The sequence below is a fragment of the Geotrypetes seraphini genome, chromosome 8, assembly GCF_902459505.1.
Source record: "Geotrypetes seraphini chromosome 8, aGeoSer1.1, whole genome shotgun sequence".
Taxonomy (NCBI): Eukaryota; Metazoa; Chordata; class Amphibia; order Gymnophiona; family Dermophiidae; genus Geotrypetes; species Geotrypetes seraphini.
This window is the reverse complement of record NC_047091.1, coordinates 89,697,803-89,719,482: the sequence shown is the minus strand read 5'-3', so window position 1 is coordinate 89,719,482 and position 21,680 is coordinate 89,697,803. Positions and strand designations below refer to the sequence as shown.

At 44.1% G+C, this 21,680-nt stretch overlaps 1 protein-coding gene across 1 annotated transcript in view; it reads right to left on the bottom strand.

The window, feature by feature from the left end:
• LOC117365482 overlaps positions 1-19,991 on the bottom strand; it is a 45,845-nt gene extending 25,854 nt beyond the window's left edge. The window contains exons 1-3 of the mRNA XM_033955957.1: positions 19,928-19,991; positions 12,350-12,445; positions 7,085-7,218 (exon numbers count right to left, since the gene is read on the bottom strand). Coding sequence (XP_033811848.1) covers positions 7,085-7,218; positions 12,350-12,445; positions 19,928-19,991 — 294 coding nt within the window. The remainder of the gene's footprint in view (positions 1-7,084; positions 7,219-12,349; positions 12,446-19,927) is intronic.
• Positions 19,992-21,680: the final 1,689 nt, after the last annotated feature.

Here is a 21,680-nt window from a genome sequence, read left to right as displayed (position 1 = left end):
TCCAAAACCCAGTTCGGGTTTTGGAAGTCCCCAAGCTCAGGGCCTTCATCTGGAGGGCCTCTGCACATGCTCAGACATCGACATGATGATGTCACACAAGCGCATGACATCATCACATTGACATCGACGTGTGCGTGCAGGCCCTTCAGACACGGGCCTGAGTTTAGTGTGCCAGGGCAGAAAAAGTTTTGCAAGACATAGTACGGGAAAAGGATTCTTATACCACACTCTGTGGGCTCATAGAATAGGAGCAGGCCCTCATTCCCCTTTATGGAAACATCAATCGCTCCTCCTAAACTTACTTGCTCCACTTCATCACTGACGCTGAAACCGTGGATTGAAGACAAAGTTTTATTTTTCTTTCCAGCTTATGATTTATCTTTAATCTTATCTATTGTTTTGCCTTTTGTCTTTGTTTTATTCTATTTCTATCATTTAAATTTCTCCAGTATTCTACTGTTCAACGGCTCCCCCTTCTGCTTCTATTCCTTTCTCTCCTCTCTTCTACCTTCCAAAGTATTTAGATCAATGCTGTCTTGTTAAAATGTTTATTTTATTTTTATTTTTCCTCTAACTCTACTTTTCACTTCTCTATTACCCTCCAGGTACTTTAGTTAGATTGTGAGCCTTCGGGACAGTAAGGGAATTTTTCAAGTACCTTTCTTATTTCTAATCTTAATGTATATTTTCTGTAAACCGCTTAGAACCTAACGGATGTAGCGGTATATAAGAAATAAATTACATTACATTACATTACAGCACATCCTATAGTCAGAGAATGGGAGTGGGCTCTGGTCCCCTTATCACAAGAAAGATATAGCGGCGCTAGAAAAGGTTCAAAGAAGAGCGACCAAGATGATAAAGGGGATGGAACTGTTCTCGTATGATGAAAGACTAAAAAGGTTAGGGATCTTCAGCTTGGAAAAGAGATGGATGAGGGGGAGATATGATTGAAGTCTACAAAATCCTGAGTGGAATAGAACAGGTACAAGTGGATAGAATTTTCACTCCATCAAAAATTATAAAGACTAGGGGGCATTCGATGAAACTGCAGGGAAATACTTTTAAAACCAATAGGGGGAAATATTTTTTCACTCAGAGAATAGTTAAGCTCTGGAATGCGTTGCCAGAGGTTGTGATAAAAGCGGATAGCGTAGCTGGTTTTAAGAAAGGTTTGGACAAATTCCTGGATGAAAAGTCCATAGTCTGTTATTAAGACATGGGGGAAGCCTCTGCTTGCCCTGGATCGGTAACATGGAATGTTGCTACTCTTTGGGTTTTGGCCAGGTACTAGTGACCTGGATTGGCTACTGTGAGAACAGGCTACTGGGCTTGATGGACCATTGGTTTGACCCAGAAAGGTTATTCTTATGTTCTTATGTTCATATTTGACAAAGTGAAAAAAATATATACATGAAGAAAGTAATATGTCCCCCCCCCCCCCCCAATATGCAACTGTGGTAGACTAGCCTGGTTTGGCAGGCTAAACTGGCTTGCCCAGAGAGGTCAGCACATATACAGCTAAGATACAATTGCATATAAAGAGAATTTTTATTTGTTATCATTTGCCTCACACAAAAATAGAATGAATTTGGCTCACCTCAGCCAAGCACACGCAGGTACTAGTCTGTTTTCCCAAGGCCTGCTTCTGCCTATTTTTAGGGAAAACTTGAGATTCCTCTTTCTCCCTTGAGGACCTCTCTAGAATTAACCCAGCCTGGGGAAGAAGTATCCCTCTCTGTCTGGGTCCCACCCCTGTGACTCAGCAACTGTTCCAAAGCTGCTGAGCACAGTGCATCCTGGGATTTGTAGTTTTTTCTTTATGATTATTTGCATGGGGTATATTTGCATGGGTGAGGGAAAATCCCTTAATCTGCCACAGGAAACCATGGCAGTCAGCATTATGGACAGGACTGACAGCTGTGGGCTGAATTAGGCCCAGATATTCCTTGCTGGCTCTTGATATCCAGGACTTTTTCAAATACTGGAAGTTATCCGGGTATGGGCAAGTTAGGACTGCTATCTGTGGGGTCCTACTTGCCGGGCACAGTACTGAATATTGGCAGTACCCTTATAATTCTGGATCTTTTCCAACTCTGCAACTGGACCACCTTGGCACTATCCAGAGATATGACCACAGTGGTTAGAGCAGATATTGAGTGGCATTTTCTGGTTAAGTGCCACCAAATATCTGCTCCCATCTTGGACAGAGCAATCTGACTGGTTGGATGCTAGAGAATGACACGGTGACAAAATTCATCACCGTTCCCGTCCCTGCGGATAACCGCGGGAAACCATCTTCATGTAGCACAGTTACTTACCGTAACAGGTGTTATCCAGGGACAGCAGGCAGATATTCTTGACTGATGGGTGACGGCACCGACGGAGCCCCGGTACGGACAATTTTAGAGTGATTGCACTCTAAGAACTTGGAAAGTTCTAGCAGGCCGTACCGCGCACGCGCGAGTGCCTTCCCGCCCGACAGAGGCGCGCGGTCCCCAGTTAGGATAAGCCAGCTAAGAAGCCAACCCGGGGAGGTGGGTGGGACGCAAGAATATCTGCCTGCTGTCCCTGGATAACACCTGTTACGGTAAGTAACTGTGCTTTATCCCAGGACAAGCAGGCAGCATATTCTTGACTAATGGGTGACCTCCAAGCTAACAAAAAGAGGGATGGAGGGAAGGTTGGCCATTAGGAAAACAAATTTTGCAAAACAGATTGGCCGAAGTGTCCATCCCGTCTGGAGAATGCATCCAGACAATAGTGAGATGTAAAAGTGTGAACTGAGGACCATGTAGCAGCCTTGCAGATTTCCTCAATAGGCGTGGAACGGAGGAAAGCCACAGATGCTGCCATAGCTCTAACTCTATGGGCCGTGACAGAACCTTCCAGTGTCAGTCCGGACTGAGCATAACAAAATGAAATGCACGCTGCAAGCCAATTTGACAATGTACGTTTAGTAACAGGACGTCCTAATTTAGTCGGATCAAAGGACAGAAAGAGTTGGGGAGATGATCTGTGGGGCTTAGTACTCTCTAAATAGTAAGCTACAGCCCGCTTACAGTCCAAAGTATGCAGAGCCTGTTCTCCAGAATGAGAGTGAGGTTTCGGAAAGAAGACAGGCAGAACAATAGATTGGTTGAGATGGAATTCAAAGACAACCTTAGGGAGAAACTTTGGATGTGTACGCAGAACCACCTTGTCATGATGGAAGACTGTAAAAGGTGGATCCGCAACTAGTGCATGTAGCTCACTGATCCTCCTGGCAGAGGTAAGAGCAATAAGGAAAAGTACCTTCCAAGTGAGAAACTTGAAAGAAGCGCTAGCCAAAGGTTCAAATGGAGGCTTCATTAAGGTGGAAAGAACTACATTGAGATCCCAGATAACAGGAGGGGCTTTAATAGGTGGTTTCACATTGAAAAGACCCCGCATGAACCTGGACACCAAGGGATGAGCTGAGAGGAGTTTTCCATGGACTGGCTCATGAAAAGCAGTAATAGCACTGAGGTGGACTCTGATTGAAGTAGACTTGAGGCCAGAGTCAGACAAAGAAAGAAGATAATCCAATAAGGTCTCCACTGCAAGGGAAGTGGGATCATGATGATGAAGAAGACACCAGGAAGAAAACCGTGTCCACTTCTGATGGTAACATTGCAGAGTGGCCGGTTTCCTGGAGGCATCCAGAATGGAACGAACGGGCTGAGACAAAAGAGTATCATGAGAAGTCAGCCCAAGAGAAACCAAGCTGTCAGGTGCAGAGACTGAAGGTTGGGATGCAGAAGGGTTTCCTGATGTTGCGTAAGCAGCGAAGGAAACAGTGGAAGAAGAAAAGGTTCCCTGGAACTGAGTTGAAGTAGAAGGGAGAACCAATGTTGCCTGTGCCACCGTGGAGCAATCAGAATCATGGTGGCTCATTCCCTCTTGAGCTTGAACAAGGTTCTTAACATGAGAGGTAGAGGAGGGAAAGCGTACAGGAATAGATTGGACCAATCGAGGAGAAATGCATCCGCTGCCAGATGGTGAGGAGAGTATAGTCTGGAGCAGAATAGGGGCAGCTGGTGATTGTGAGGAGCTGCAAAGAGGTCTATCTGAGGAGTGCCCCACTGAGCGAAGATGGACTGCAGAGTTAAAGGATCGAGTGTCCACTCGTGAGGCTGGAGAATTCTGCTGAGCTTGTCCGCCAAGGAATTCTATTCTCCCTGAATGTAGATAGCTTTCAGGAATAGATGGTGATCTGTGGCCCAAGCCCAAATCTTCTGGGCTTCTTGGCACAAGAGGCGAGAGCCTGTCCCACCCTGCTTGTTGATGTAGTACATCGCAACTTGATTGTCTGTGCACAGCAGGAGGACTTGAGGAAAGAGAAGATGTTGGAAGGCCTTGAGGGCATAAAACATTGCTCTGAGTTCCAGGAAATTGATGTGATGCTTCATTTCCTGAGCTGTCCAAAGTCCTTGAGTTTGGAACTCGTTCAAATGAGCTCCCCAGGCATAGGGGGAGGCGTCGGTGGTGATGACAAGTTGATGAGGAGGTAAATGGAACAGAAGACCTCTGGAGAGATTTGAGGATATCAACCACCATTGAAGAGACTGACGAAGAGATGATGTTACAGATATGTGACGTGAGCAAGGATCCATCGCTTGGGACCACTGGGTAGCTAGGGTCCATTGTGGAGTGCGCAGGTGAAGACGTGCAAGTGGTGTGACATGAACTGTGGAGGCCATGTGACCCAAGAGTATCATCATTTGCTTGGCAGAGATGGAACGTTGTGGAAGCACCTGCTGACATAGAGATTGAAGCGTTTGAAGACGGTTGGACGGCAGGAACGCTCTCATGAGGACTGTGTCCAAGACTGCTCCAATGAATTGAAGTCTCTGAGTGGGGATGAGATGAGATTTGGGTAGATTGATCTCGAACCCCAGCAAACGTAGAAATAGGATGGTCTGGTTGGTGGCCTGAAGTACTGTTTGAGATGAATTGGCCAGGAGGGACAGAGGCGTACACACTAGCCCCCGTGGATTTCTTTAAAGTAGATTCCACTAGTAAAGACTCATGGGGGAGTTGCGGTTTGTCAAAGCCAGGAATAGGTATGACCTTATATAAGGAGTCCAGTTTGCGAGGAGCTCCTGGAATGGTCAAAGGTGTCTCTAGATTTTTATAGAAAGTCTCTCGCAAAATATCATGGAGAGGCAATTTTAAGAATTCCCTTGGAGGCTGGTCAAAGTCCAGTGCATCGAGAAATGCCTTGGATTTTTTGGATTCAGCCTCCAAGGGAATAGAGAGAGAGTCGCACATTTCTTTGAGAAAAGAGGTAAAAGAAGATGCATCAGGCTTAGAGGACGGATCTAATACAGAAGGGTCCTCGTCCCTTGATGAACACTCTCCCTCAGAGAGAAGCGGCTCCTCTGAATCACCCCACAGATCAGAGTCCCTCACCTGAAAACTACGGTCCCGAGACTCCGGTGTGGAGGGTTCTAGGTGTCGAGTTTTGTGAGTCGACTTACCAGACCTCTGTGAAACGGTACCGGGAGATGTTATCGGGCGTGCCGGTGCCGAAGTTTGCACCGCCTGGTGTAAAGACCTCGGTTCCAGCGCTAAAACTGGCATGGATACCGAGGAAGCTGTTTGTACCGGTACCGACAAAGTGGATGCCGATAAAAGAGGCTGCTCCACTGCCGGTACCGGTACCTCAGACCGGACCGGGACTGGAAGGCTCGGTGTCAGAAGAGCAGGCAGGAGCTGCTGCAATTGCTCTTTAAGCTGTAATTGCAGGACAGCGGCAATTTGCTCGTCCAGCGAAGGCACCGGTACCGCTTTTTTCTTCTGCGGTACCTTTGGTGCCGCTCTACACTCCGAAGAGGAACCCGAGGTCGAAGGGCTAACCTCAATCGGAGCGGAGCGCTTCCGCGGGCGCCTCGAGGTCGGCAGGATTGGGCTCGCTGCCACTGAGACCGGAGGGCGCTCCAGCGGGGAAGGCTTCTTAGCCGGCTTACCTGAGGAATGCGACGCCGGCGCGGTATCGATGAAGTAGGTGCCGACTGCATCGGGGCCGAAGTCGGGGTCGGTGCCGCCGAATCCGACATCTCGGTACCAAACAATAACCGCTGTTGAATTTGGCGGTTTTTAAGAGTTCTCTTTTTCAGAGTGGCACAGTGGGTGCAGGTGGACGCCTGATGGTCAGGACCGAGGCACTGTAAGCACCAGTTGTGCGGGTCGGTGAGAGAAATGGGCCTCGCACACCGCTAGCACTTCTTAAAACCGGGTTGGGGGGGCATGAACGTAAAAACGGCTTCTGCCAAATCGAAGGCCGAGGCCTCGATGGTGGCAGCAGGCCCCGCCGGGGCGAACCCGAAAAAATGAGAAAAAAAGAAAAGAAAATTCTTCTCTCCTTTTTTTTTTTTTAAGAAAATAAGAAAGAAGGGAATAAAATACCGAAAAGGTTTACGCGAGCGGGAAGGCGTTAGAGAAAAAATTTCAACAGCCGTTGAAAGTGCGTCTTCTTAGCTCCGCGGAAAATAAGAAACTGGGGACCGTGCGCCTCTGTTGGGCGGGAAGGCACTCGCGCGTGCGCGGTGCGGCCTGCTAGAACTTTCCAAGTTCTTAGAGTGCAATCACTCTAAAATTGTCCGTACCGGGGCTCCGTCGGTGCCGTCACCCATCAGTCAAGAATATGCTGCCTGCTTGTCCTGGGATAACATTCTTTAAGGAGAGAGGGAAGAATCAGAGTATGAATGGCCACAACCACTGACCCGCAAGCTTTGCTTTGAAGAATGCTGGTGTAGAAGGACTGAGGTTGAAATAGACAGTAGAAAATGACATGGGATTATTTCCCACGGTTATCCGCGGGCACGGGAACGGTGATGAATTTTATCACCGTGTCATTCTCTAATGCTGAATAAATTGCTCTGAATATTGCCCCTATTACTTATAGAAAAGTTGAAATATTGCCTAAATTATGAAAAAGCAGGAGCTCTTCGTAACATAAACAAGCCCAGCAAGGCAAACATGTTTACCAGCATCTTTGAGTGCCGCATATGAATGAGTTCAGTGTCTTGTGGTACTCACTCATCTTATACTCCTGTCTTACCTTTTTAGTTTTTAAGAAGTCCAGCATAGAGGGGTGTTTTGGAAATCCAGAAAATGCAGAATTATACCTTTGGGTAGAACCACAGTGGGGTCGGCACAGTCCGACATCTATGCTGACTGGGCTGCCTGAAATATCTGTAAAACACAGAGATGAGGAAGATACTGAGCACGCTTGTTGACTATATGTTGACTGTGAAAATTCTGTAGGGATTAACGAGGGTGAAAGGAGGTCAAAGCTAGAATGAATAATAACTCCATGTCAAAACAGGCAGGCTGAGCTAATATTGGTTTTACTCCCATTGCATCTTTAGTTTCTTTAAAAAGAAATACAAGGCTACATGTCAATTGATCAAGGATTCCCAAACCTGCCCTGGGAACCCCACTGCCAGTTAGGTCTTTCAGGACATATCTACATACTTTGGGGTCAATTCTGTAACTTGATGCCTTAAATTAGATGCCAGATTTACCTGGACATGTCCTCTTTTTAGGGGACATGTCCAGGCGTCTGGACTACTTTTCTAAACCCGACACTTTGTCCAGGTTTTGAAAAGCTTCCAGCTTGGATGGCATCGGGAGGGCACCTGCACATGCGTGGATGCAATGCGGTGATGTCATGCGCATGTGTGTGACATCATCATGTCACGCCTGCGCAGATGCCCTCCTGATGTGGCTCCAAGCATGGGAACAGGTTGAGGGAGCGGGGCTGTGGGGTGAGGCTGGGACAGATGGAACTGGGTGGGCGGGGCTAGATGGAACTGGGTGGGCTTGGGGGCGGGACCATGGGCTCAGATTTTACAATAGTAAAATCTGGTGATCCTACACTCAGGTGAGCAAATTAACATGCTCAACTGATAGTATTCTGTAAGTTGTGCATGTTGTTTGGTGACACACCCATGGCTACCCATGCTCCGCCCACATGTTCACCACCTTGCAGATGCACACAATAGCACTTAGGCGCAACCAAGTGCATATATGTATTATTGGTGTCAATGTAGGAACCAGTTCTGTGGGTGTTTGAGCCTTGACTGTGTCTACAGGCGGGATAACTTCCATTGGGTTTAGCATCTCCAATCATTTTGAAAAGTTGGCTCCTATAGGTGCCAATGACATGCTTATGTATGTGGTACCTACTTCTAGGTACCCGTTTTTAGAATTGCCTCTTTTTTGTCTAATTAACAGACCCCTGAAAACTAAAAGTGGTATGCAGCACTCCTGCAGAATGTGAGAACCATTTATCTTTTTTAAATCCTGTAAGGAGAAAACTCTTTACAGGCATTAGATCCTTATTCCTTCTGGGACTTCTGGAAGCCAGAGGTGTATTTGGGTCAATGTTGAGCATGGGGCTAGGCTAACACTAAAATGAACTGAATATTTTTCCAGCCACTTTTATTGTGGAATCTCGTCTCCATTAGTTGGTAATTGCATTTTATCAATGTCTTACAGAATCCACAGGAGGCTCTTTGCCTAGCTGGGAAGCCTCTAGAGCAGGGACGTCCAACCTCAGCCCTCGCCAGGTTGGGTTTTCAGGATTTCCCAAATGAATATGCATGAGATCCACTTGCATACAATGGAAACAGTGCATGCAAATAGATTTCATGCAAATTCATTGGGGAAATCCTGAAAACCTGACTGGATTGCAGCCCTCGAGGACCGACGTTGGCCTACCCTGCTCTAGAGTAAATCAACCTGTCTGCTGACACCATCTCGGCTCCTTTTTTGTAAAGCATAGCAGGCTCAAAACAACAAAAGAGGCAGAAGTCATGTCCCCTAGAGTGAGTGCTGCCGTATAGTCTCATGATCAGAAATCTGCCCCAAAAATCAACTTAGAAATAAAGAAATTTCTTTGCAGATTGTGATACCCATCAGTGTCCATAGCAGATGACAGCTCCTCAGTCTTCTCCCTTGTTCTAGCTTAGGATACCTCCTAGTTTTCAGAGGAGTGTGGTACAATTTATGTATGTAATTCATGTAAACCATTTAGTTTTAAACGGTATAGAAATTTTTAAAATAAATAAATAAAGTTACAGCTTCAGCACCTTGAGGCTGTAGGTTCAAACCCTGTGACTCTGGGCACGTCACGTAATCCTCCACTGCCCCAGGTACATTAGATAGATTGTGAGCCTGCTGGGACAGATAGGGAAAAGACCTGACATAGGAAAGATCCTTCTAACAGTAGCCAATCCATGTCTTAAGTATCTAGTAGGATCCCAGAAAGTAGCCCAGGACCCCCAGGGATATATATAGGTACTAGATTTTGAAGATACCAAATACCAGGGTGAAGAAGGAGCCTATTTCCTTTAGCTTTAAATGTGTATGCTGGTGCTGTTATAACACTCCAGGGCCCCTTCTTTCCCTCTGATTTTCAGTCTATGGCAGTGTTTCTCAACCCTGTCCTGGAGGCCTCCCAGCCAGTCGGGTTTTCAAGATATCCCTAATGAATATGTATGAGAAAGATTTGCATAGAATGGAAGTGACAGGTATGCAAATCTCTCTCATGCATATTCATTAGGGATATCTTGAAAACCCGACTGAGACAGGGTTGGGAACCACTGGTTTATGGGAAACTCATTTTTTCTGCTGCTTCTCCAATGTCCATCCCTAGCTAAGGGCATTGTAGTCTTAGATCTTCCCTCTTTGGCCCTTTATCATTGTCAGCCTACAAGTTCCCATCCTGAAACTATGAACCAAGCCCTCTTCCCTCCCCCACCCTTTTTACTTATCCTCTTAACCCTGCTTATACCACTGTTCTCTGTATCTGTCATAGACTTGATGTCCACCACAATATAAGAACTGCCCAAAGATACTGCATGACCACAGCAGGAACTAAGAGGTCTGGGAAACTCATATACAATACTGGTTTTTCATGATGTGTTTTCTGGTCAAGTGAAAAGTATTTATTGATGGAAAGAAGAGGTACAATTCTGCAGAGAACGACTCTACGTTGCAAGCGTTTCAGCATAGCGGACTATACCTTCTTCAGGAATCTTGGCCACACAGCTGGTGGCATTGATAATAAGCTGATACTTCCTACAGATACAATGAAGAACTGGTATATGGAGAGAACTCCAATGAGAAAAGTCCAGCGACGTGGTTAACAAACTCTCATAGAAAGGGAAACATCCCGATTGACCCACTTGTTTCTGCTTTGATCTAATTTATTTGTGGGATACTGCGTTGCTTTATATCCCTACTAAGTGAAAAGTATCATATACCAGGAGTTATACAAATGCTCTCCCTGCAGAAGCAGTTTGGAAACCAGAATTATGGAGCAGGCAAAAATTAGGCCACAAAATATGCTGGCATAGTTTTGAAATAGCTAATTAGAAGTCATGGCCCAAAGAGGGAATGGAAATTCCAAAGTCCAATATGGTAGAAAAGGCTTTTTTAAGATGACATACAGCCTCTTTTACAAAGCAGTGCTAGCGGCTGCGCTGTGCTAATGGCCCCGAAGCCCATAGTGATTTAAAGGGCTTTGGGGCTGTTGCCGTGCGGCAGCCACTAGCGCAGCTTTGTAAAAGAGGCCGATAATGTTTCAATAGGTTGAACCATATGTTTTGGAGTCGTTTTTTTCAGTCTGGTTTGTTTTACCTGGAACTCAATAGGGCCTAAAGATGAAATCTTTATTTAACTCTTAGAAGTGGATTCTCTAACACTCATGCTAATATCCGGAGGGCTGCTGTTGTGGCCATAAATGTAACAATTTGAAAAAGATGAGTCATTTTCTATAAACCACACATGCAAATGAGGTTTGTGGAGAGTCACGGAGGGTCGCTCAGCTGAGCCGTTCTTTAGAGCTTATAACCTCACACTGAGGGCGTTCCTTCACTATTTAAACATTCAAATATTTAAAAAGTTAGCTTGTTTATTTAATTTCATGTGTGGAACTTGTTGGTGACCTTTACTGCATATGACATACAGTATCTAAGGCATGCCCTTCCTTTTTGTAGTGTGACTTTCAAGTATTGTTTTTTTCCTAGGGGCTTTATTGTTGTTAGAAGGGAGTGGGGGAACATAATATTGACTGCTGTTTGAACCAGTTTCAACTTACACAATTGAACCGAATTGTAAATAGTTTATGCATTGACTCTTCAATCAAGTTTAACAATAAATAGAGTTCTTGTTATTAATTGCACTTTGGACTCAGATGTTTCCTTTACTGAGAAAATAAATTAGAGGGCCAAGAGTTGTGATTGAGACCCTGGAATTGTGATCCTCTAGTCTACCAGATCTTCCGGCCATGGCCTGCGCTCAAGCTCATGAAGTATCAACTGAAATTACTGCCCTGCTTAGAACGAAATCTTTTGTGAGCCCTGGTTGTGGGCGCCCCAACCCCGACGAGTTGGCTGGAGCCCGCAAACTGTGTATGAGCGAACCAGAGCTACATATGTATCTAAAAGCAGCCTTCCAACACTTTAGACTTATATTCTACTTTGGTTGGGTGTCTCTAGCATTTTCAACATCTTCAAATCCACTCAGTATATCACAGATGCTAAAAGATTACCTAGAAATTTCCTGTAGAGCCCTGAAAACCATTCTAAGCTACAGTGGTGACATGTGAAGAAAGGACCATATATGTGTACTCAAAAGCTTGCATATCTTGTTAGGGTTACCAGACACCCGGGAAAACCAGGACATGTCCTCTTTTTAGAGGACTGTCCAGACTCCCGGATGGACTTTTCAAAACCCGGCATTTGTCCAGGTTTTGGAAGGCCCCGATGAGCTCCAGCCACATCTGGAGGGCCTCTGAGCATGCATGGATGACGTCACACACACCTGTGCATGCTCCAGGTCTTCCAGACATGGCTAGAGCTCGTCTAGAAGAAGAGAGGAGGCTTTGTGGGGGTGGGGCTGGAACAGAGAGGAGCTGGAGGCGGGGCTAGGGTAGAACAGGGGAGGGCTATGTAATATGGTAACCCTATACCTTGTCATCTTTGGATATATTTTATGATAAGGTATCAGTGCCCTACAAAATATTGTTTTTTCTCTGCAAGGAGGATGCATGTGATTCTTTTCTAAAAATGGCTGTTCTCAGAACATTCAAATGAATTACAAGTGAGCAATCTGAAAGAAGTTCAATTATGAGTTCAAAGCACAACTGTCAATCAGTGCAGGGAGGGAATTTCTATTTGCTCTGTGCCATTGTGAAACACTGCTCAGATGGCTTTACCACTTTTCTGTGAAAATACTCAAAATGAAAATAGGTTAAGAGATGGGTTAGGAATCATGTAGTTATTAAATGCCCATTTAATGCCAAGTCTGTACTCACCTTGTCCAATATAAATAAAATGACTTTGTCTCTTGCAGCATCCTCTTTCTGCAAACAAATTCCTCCGCTCACCCTGTCTGTTGATCATTGCAGCACCTAAAGGAGCAGAAAACCCCCCACATACACACACACACACACACACACACACAAACAAAAAAATAACAAAGTGATTAATTATCATGCCGATTATTGCATTTAAAAGAACCAGTGACCTGGTTATCCTATCAATAAGTTCTACTAACAATTACCAAGTTATACATAGGATTATCAGATGTCTGGGTGCCCGGAGGGATTTACAAAACCCAGAAGTTTGTCCAGGTTTTGGAAAGCTCTGAGCTCAGGACTGCATCTGGAGGGTCTCTGAGCATGCGTGGATATGACATGGAAGGCCCTGTGCTCGAGGAAAAAAAGACCGTTTGTGTGGGGCGGGACTGGGGGCAGAGCTGGGGTGGAATAGGGCAGGGCCACGTGTCCTATTTTTTTGCTGATGAAATCTGGTAACCCTAATTAGGCAACTCAGCCCCCAGCACCACATCTGGCCTTTAAGAATCTGAATTTGTTCAGATCTCAGGAGTCAAACACAATCAGGCCTAGCTAATCATTTTTTTATAATTTAGCTCACACTCTGTCAGAGGAAGCTCAAGGTGAGCTACATTCAGGCATAGTAGGTAATTCCCTGTTCCCAGAGGGTTAGGGTTACCATTCATCCAGGAAAACCTGAACATGCTCTCTTTTTAGAGGACTGTCCAGATATCTGAATGGGTTTTTTATATTGTGGAATCTGTCTGGGTTTGACAGGGCCAGCTGACAAAGAATCTCTCCCCTTCTTACCTCCTTGACGCTGCAATTCTATTTTATTTGGGCCAGTGGCAGCTCAGCGACATGAGCCTACTGCCATCAGCCTGCCCCAGAATCTGCCTCTCTGCAGGTCCTACCTCCACGGTAACAGGAAGTCATTGCAGAGAGGCGGCTTCCGGGGCAGGCCGACGTCACTGAGCTGCCGGCGGTCCGAAGAAAATAGAAATGTAGCACCGAGAACGTAAGAGGGGATGAGCTACAGGATCTTTGTAAGCCGGCCCTGCCAAACTAGCTTCTGGGGAGCTGGGCGAGGATGGAACAAGTGGTGAAATGAAGGCGGGGTCATGTGTCCTCTTTTTTTCAGATCAAAAATATGGTAAACCCTACAGAGGGCTTACTTACAGTCTAAGGCAGGGGTGTCCAACCTGCGGCCCCATGAAGTATTTTGTTTGGCCCTGGTCAAGGGAGATGCAGTGTTTTCCTCTGCTGCCCCCGGGTGTTTACCGTCTTGCTGGCTCCCTCCTCTGTCTTGCTGCAGCGTTTGCACTTTTATACGGCCCCAGAAACATTTTTTCCAGCCAATGCGGCCCAGAGAAGCCAAAAGATTGGACACCCCTGGTCTAAGGCATCCTTGCTAAGCTGTGTTAGGCAGTAATGCATGCTTAACACAGCAAAAACTGGACTACCATGGGACACATTATTTTGTATTTTTTGAGGGGGGGGGGTGTCAGGGGCAGAGAGTGAATATTCCTGTGCTAACCAGTTAGTGCATCTACATTACTGTAGACAACTACTTTGCTGCGCATTAACGGGATAGCGCCTCTACATTACCACACACTTAACCGGTGAGCACATGGATAATGCAGATGCACTTACCTAGGGTTACCATATGGCTCCAGAAAAAGGAGGACGGATTGAGACATCCGGGTTTTACTTCTACTGAAAGCAATGGAAGTAAGGAGGACAGATAGAGACACACAAAGATATAAGGTAGCCTTCCCTTCCTTTAAGGCAGTGGTTCCCAAACCTGTCCTGGAGGACCCCCAGGCCAGTCGGGTTTTCAGGATAACCCTAATGAATATGCATGAGAGCGATCTGCATATAATGGAGGTGCCAGGCATGCAAATCTGCTCCATGCATATTCATTAGGGCTATCCTGAAAACCCGACTGGCCTGGGGGTCCTCCAGGACAGGTTTGGGAACCACTGCTTTAAGGGAATTAAATCTGCTGGGAAGCTCAGTCGATCTTTTGCTTTCAAGTTTGTAGAGATCTGGAATGAACTTCCTGACTCCATTAGGCTTTTAGGCCAGCTGCAATTATTTCGTAAATTCCTGTAAACTTTGCTGTTCTCGCAATTTTTAAATGGTTTAAGTACAGTCTCAACAAAATGATAATATTATAGTTATTTTTCTTATGCTTTTCTTTTGTACTTTAAGTTTTTAATTAGTTCTTCCTTCTCCTATGTTTTCTGCTATGTACTCTAGTCTTAATTATATGTGAACCGAGTCGAGCTCCACAGGGAGATGACCCGGTATATAAACCAAAGATTAGATTAGAAGTAAAACCCAGATGCCTCACTCCGTCTTCCTTTTTCTGGAGCCATAAGGTAACCATACTCCTACAACGTACAAAATATGTGTCAGTAAAGGCTCCTGCAGTAATTTTTTAAACTGGAAAAAATAGAAAATTGGGGGTTTTACGACTGTAATAAAAGTGGCCTTAGCACATAGGTGCAACCCATATAACGGTGCATTAAAGCCTATTGTTATCGCAGCTTAGTGACTTGCCCAAAATCACAAGAAGCAGTAAGGAGGGCTGAGGCTAGATTCTCTAATATTTGCGGTATTATCCGATGGGCCACTGTCACAGCCATTACTGTAATGATTTCAAAAAGACGAGTCATTCTCACAAAAACGCACATGCAAATGAGGTTCGCAGAGGTTAGCGAAAGGTCACTAAAGGCATGCCAGCACTATTAGATGAAGAGGAAGGGAGGGGAGGTGCAAGCGTCGTGGTAAGACACGCCTTTAATATACACACTCAAAAAGCGTGCTTTTGATTCCCCCCCAAAAAAACCCCAAAACAACCTACTATAATTCATGTGAATCTTGTAATTTTTTTTATGTCCAATTTTATCATGACTCAGTCAAGAAATGATGTCGGGAAAGAAAAAATACCAAATAGGTATACCAATGAGGAAGTGAAAGATATGATATAACAAACAAAAAAAACGGGATAGCACCTCTACAAAGAACCGCTACATAGTTAAGTGATTCGTTATAAGTTATATTGATTTTTAAATATTTTGCACTATTTAAAATTTGATGCAAAGAAAAAGCTAAAAAGTGTAGAGGACTAAGCGATGATTGGGTGGTGAGGTGGTTGGGGTTTTTCCCCCTTTATTGCCCCTCCGTTTCTCTGAGCTAAATCACTTACAAAATTCTTCTGTTAACATTTAAGACTAGACAAAATAATCAACCTGAATTTATAAATAATCTTCTTACCCTTATAATCCTTCTAAGACTCTAAGATTGACAGCCAATAACCTTTTTCTATTCCATCACTGAAGTATATAAATACAATGAGGTCTACTATCTTCTCTGTTACCGCCCCTTCTCTCTGGAACAGTATTCAAAATTACTTACGTGAAGAATCAATTCTTAATAACTTTAAGATGAAGCTAAAGACATTTCTCTTCCTTGATGCCTTTGAGACCTAACTGTCCTTTTAAGGGCAATTTGAGCGAAAATACTATTGAGTTTAACAGCAGCCCTCCCTATTGTTTTTTCCCTAATTGTTCTCTTTTACTTTGCCTAATGTAGTTCTTGCCTTTTACCTTTTGTTCTTGTTTGGCTTTGTTTTTAATAGTTTTTAAAAGTTTTTACAGTTACAGTTTGGGGACGTATTGTCACCTCAAACTTGTATTTTAGTTAAAGTTTGCTTCCTATTTTTACAAATTTGTACACCGCCTAGAAGGCTGATTGGGCGGTATAAGAAATTTTAAACTTGAATTTTGAAATTTGAAACTTACCGTATGTAAAGCTTTCTCTCAAGAGCTGTTGATATTCTTAAAGGAGTTGTTTTTTCTTTTTGTTAAATTTTATCATGAGCCACAGCCAGAAACACACGCATGAGATGCGCTTTTCACAATACCAGCACCCCAGACCAGTCAGTGATTTTTGGCCATCAAAAGCCGGCACCGCGCTTGGGAAATCACACAGTGATGATAGAGAATCGTCCTTTGAATATTGATGAGTTCATTTTACTACCATTTTAATATTTATGATCTCGTTGTAATACATTTGCCTGGTAGAGTCGGGGTCTGCCAGGGAATTCGGAAAAGACCACGGTGAACTGTTTTGATAATCGATCGCTAAAATACACACACGCGAAACCGGCTGGAACCGGTTTAGCGACTGTTGTTAAGGGCATGGTAAGTTTTGAGAATCTTCCTCTGAGTGTTGAGGGTTGTAGATGGCAAAAGATCTTTATAGTAGCCTGCCAAATAAAGGCAAGTAAACAAACAGAAAAAAAAAGTAGGAGATTAGGAGGCCCTGCTCACCTAATCCTCAGCACCCAGAAATAGATAAAAGGAAGACAGGACATACACATCCTGGTACTGTATCCAAAACAACAGTAAAAAGGCTAGGCTTTCATACTACACTAACAGCTACCAGCAGTGGTGCAGTAAAGGGGGAGAGGTCCGCTTCTGTCAAAACTTCACTGGCTTCCAGTGATTTCTAGGATTCACTTTAAAGGGATTTGCCTAATATTCAAGATCCTACATGGCATTCTTCCTCCCCTAATCCCACTATCCTGGAATTCTTCGAGACCTGACACGACCAGATCAGCCCACAAACTCAAACTATCTTTCCCCTCGTTAAAAGGCGTCATGTATGCAGGTAAATTAGGGAAATCCCTTTTCTTCAAATTCACTGAGCTTTGGAATAACCTCCCTGCCCCGCTGCGGAACCTAGGCTCATTTCAATTATTCCGAAAGCATCTGAAAACCTGGCTTTTCTCAAAATGTAAAGCTAGCTATCCTCTTCATAACCTCTAATTTCTTATTATGTCCTTCCCTCATTTATTGAATTTACTTGTAAACTGTGCCGAGCTCTATCTTTATGGAGATGATGCAGTATACAAACTTAAGGTTTAGTTTAGTTTCTCTTCCTCTCTCTCTCTTTTTCTCTCTTCCTCTCTTTTGTTCTCTAACTCTCTTTTTTTCTCTCTCTCTTCCTCTCTCTCTCTTTTCTCTCTCTTTCTCTCTCTTTTTTCTCTCTCTTTTCCTCTCTCTCTTCCTCTCTCTCTCCTTTTTTTTCTCTCTCTCTTTTCCTCTCTCTCTTCTTTCTCTCTCTCTTCTTTTTCTCTCTCTTTCTCATTCTCATTAAAAGGCGTCATGTATGCAGGTAAATTAGGGAAATCCCTTTTCTTCAAATTCACTGAGCTTTGGAATAACCTCCCTGCCCCGCTGCGGAACCTAGGCTCATTCCAATTATTCTGAAAGCATCTGAAAACCTGGCTTTTCTCCAAAACGTAATGCTATCTATTTAAAATGTAAAGCTAGCTATCCTCTTTATAACCTCTAATTTCTTATTATGTCCTTCCTTCATTTATTGAATTTACCTGTAAACCATGCCGAGCTCTATCTTTATGGAGATGATGCGGTATACAAACTTATGGTTTAGTTTAGTTTAGTTTAGGTCCGCCCCGGGTACCATGTTGGTGGGAGTGCTGGCACCCTTCCTCCTCTCCGCACCCTCCCCTTGCCATGCGCACACCCCCTTCCCTTCTCCAGTACCTCTGGTTGTTTACCGCCACGAGCAACAACTTCAACGTTTTCCTCGCAACCGCTTCAGCTTTCCCACTGATGTCACTTTTGGGTGCTGCGCATAGGAAGTGACCAGGGTCACGAGGAGCACGTTGAAGTTGTTACTCACAGTGGTGAACAACTAGAGGTGTGGGGCGGGGGAAGGGAAGGGGCGCGCATGCGTAGCAGGGGGGAGGATCAGGGAAGTAGGGGGAGGGGCATCTCACACCCTTGCTACACCACTGGCTACTAGTAACCAGCTTCCCCTGCAATAATATTAATCCCTCACAAAAAAGAAATAAAAAACAGCTTAAGAAACAATAACACATACGAGGGGGGCTGCTGAAATGTTCTCAGTCCAACCAACAAAGCTGGGGCAATCTCCGTCGAGGGCTATACATTTAGGGCTCCTTTTATCAAGCCGCACTAGTGGTTTAATGCACATAATAGCGCAAACTAAACCACGGGACGTGCTAGCCGCTACCGCCTCCTCTTGAGCAGGCGGTAGTTTTTGGCCAGCGCAGGAGTTAACGCATAATGAAAAGTCACGCACGTTAACCCCGCTAGCACAGCTTGATAAAAGGAGCCCTTAGTCCAGCGATTTTCCACTTCTTTTTTTTTTTTCTGTTCTGTCGGAAAAATAGTGTATAGCCCTCGATGGAGACTGCCCCTGCTTTGCTGGTTGGGCTGGGAACTTTTCAGCGGCACCTGATATGATCACATTCTGGAGCAAAAACACTTTCAAAATTACTGTTCAACCATAAAAAATAATGGAGACAGTTTGCTTTGCAAGGCGAGATACACAGAGTGTGATCCTAAAGTCCCATCTCAGGGCAGGATTCACTAAAGTCCCAAAATCTATCCTATTCATATCCTATCCGTTTCTGAGTCATTGTAGCCGATCGATTCAGTACAGCTTGTCCATGCAAAAGATCCAATCGTAAATACGCTGCTATTAGCCCTGAAACATCGATCAACGAGCATGCACACTGTATCCTGGTTGGTTTTGAAGCTCATAACGCATGCGCTAGCTATTTAGGAATTCACTGCGTAGAAATGGGGCATGGTTTAATCGCGGACATCATTAGCAGACCCTGAATGCGCCTACTGCAAAGCATTGTTGTTGTAAAAAAGGCAATAAATAAGGAAGTATTCATACCAACCGTTCTTTTTGATTTTTGTGTTTTTTTGGTTATTTGGAATTGATATTTGAAATGTACAATGTGCAAGGAGAGCACAGGGTTAATCCGTGATTTTCTCACAATGCGCATTACAAATACGAGATTCACTCCCGCGCTCGCTATGCGCATTCTAAAAAAGAAAAAAAAAAGATTTCTAATGTTTATGTACATGAAGGTTTACATATATTTATAAGTTTTGATATATTTATGATTTTTGGAGGGGTAGATATATATTTTTGATGCACGCGTCAGTTGCTAGGCAGAAATAGCCGGCGAGAATGTAAACGACTGGTCCTCAGCAATCGTAACTTTTTGGAACGGAAAGGCCAGTCGGTTTGGAGGAAATGGTTTCATGAATTGACGCGTTAAGAAATTTTCATGCATTTTTACTCATTTGCATGCACTGATTGCATACGGTGCAGATGAGGTCTGGGGGGTGGTTAGTGAATCGAGCTGGGGTCGGAAATTGAGCGCAAACCGAGCGGTACACGATCGGTTTGCTTAGTGAATCTAGCCCTAAGTCTCCATTCCTGCTATAATAGCGTAGAGGCATAGACCATTTGATCCCGGCTTTCTCATGACCTATCTCAAGGCTTTCTTGAATTCCAATACTGATGTTTGCCTTTATCATTCTCCCTCAGGAAGATGTTGCATGCATTCTCCATCCCTTCCTTACATTTCTAGTGTAAAGGAACACAAAGCTAGAGAAGGTCACAAGGGAAATACTTCCAAGTACTGTACAGTAGTTAACTTTAGAGGATTTCAAATAAAGATTGTCCATTACTTACTGCCAGCAGTGAGGCCACAGAGCAGAACACTGAAGTGCACCAGAGTCCTAGAGAGATGCTTCATGTCTGGGTTTTGAGCTTTCTACCAGCTCCAGGATTCACAGGGTCCACATTTATCTGTCAGGTTTCCTTATGTGGCAAATGTTCACCAAAGAGGTTTGTGAAATCTTAACAAGAAAAAAAAATGTACACACAAAGGTGGGTGTCAGAGGTGAAACTAATTGAATTTCCCACATTAATATGTCTGTAGAGAAGAGGCTCCAGGAACACTTCAAAGCCTGCTATATAAATGGGAAGGTGTTCTCCCCCAGGGCCCTGGGGACATCTCTGGCATTCTGATTGATTTGCTCAGTAGGGGATGTTTGTTCCAGCCACAGGTCCCAGTCTAATTAAGCTATAAGTAACTCTGAATCTCCTTCAAGGCTCCTCATTTGAAAGGGAGAAGGGGTTCTTTAGCTCTTTCATTTCACATTTGTCTTTTATCTATAAAGAAAAGTTTTCTTTCACACCCAGACTTGTGGCTCTCTGATAACTGGGAGCCAGAGGGAATCCACCTCCCCCACATCGTCCAATGATCCTAGCTAGCAAAAATGTCACCCACAGAGGTACAACTCCTTCCCAATAAACAGTTGCATCCCCAAATGCCCTACTGCTCCTAGTGCTGAATGGGATGGCAGAATGCTAATTTCTGCAGCAAATGGGTAGAGAGAATGATTTTATATTTTTAACCAACTTGCTTTTGACCACTGCTATTGCATTTGAGTCTGCTCTTAAGTTCTTTGCAAAGATGCACACAGAGCTTTAAACACTTGCCTCAGGATCTTCCATGATGATACTATTGTCCTTATTATTCTGTGAAGTCTGTCTTCAAGGGAAAAGTCTATTCACATAAGCTGCTTTGATGTTAGGTCATTCTCTTTTTTTCTGATTTAACTAAATGAAGGTTAAAATTCTGTTTCTTTAGTGTGGTCTGAAATGCAAAACTGGCAAACAGATGCATCCAGCCTGCTAATCTACTAGGCAATATACAAGGAGACCCTAAAGTTCTTAAGAACAATTCTCCCCCATCAGTAGAGACATCCAAGATCCAAGGGATAGCATCAAAAGGACTCCATCCATTTAGAGGCCGAATGAAACTGCACCCTGAAACTGTTTGAAAGCTTTAGGCCAAAACTGAAATTGCAGTGGACACTCATCACCTGATTTTAGCCAATGCTGAAAAATCAAGTTTGGTTGTGTGAATGTGGACCAGTGAGGGTTGCTGGGGATTGTCAGAGCTTGCAGTCTGCATCCTTCTGCTAAACCCACAGTATCTAAGCCAGAAAAAAAATTAAATAATGAAAGGAAGGATCGGAATTTTGTTGTTATCAATGGTGGGTGAGAGTTGGGATGGATTGAAATTATTTGTTCTGTGTGATGACTTTAGATACAAGTATAGCCTTGGCTTTTGATACGATTGATGTTGAAACCCTCCAGAGAAAATTGTATGGTATGGGTTTTCATAGCCATGTGTGGGTTTGCTTCTTATTTGGATGATGAATCTTTCAAGACAAAGTGAATGGCTTGACCTTGGATAGGTTTGAAATTGGGTGGTGAATCCCACAAGATTCTGTTATTGGCTCTACTTTTTAATCATATTTCACTTTTAAGGGTGATGTTTTTCAGGAACTGAGTGACTCATATAGAATGTATGCTGACAATTTGCAATTTTTTTTTCCTGTTAATGAAGAGTGAGGATCCCAGTCTTCAACTG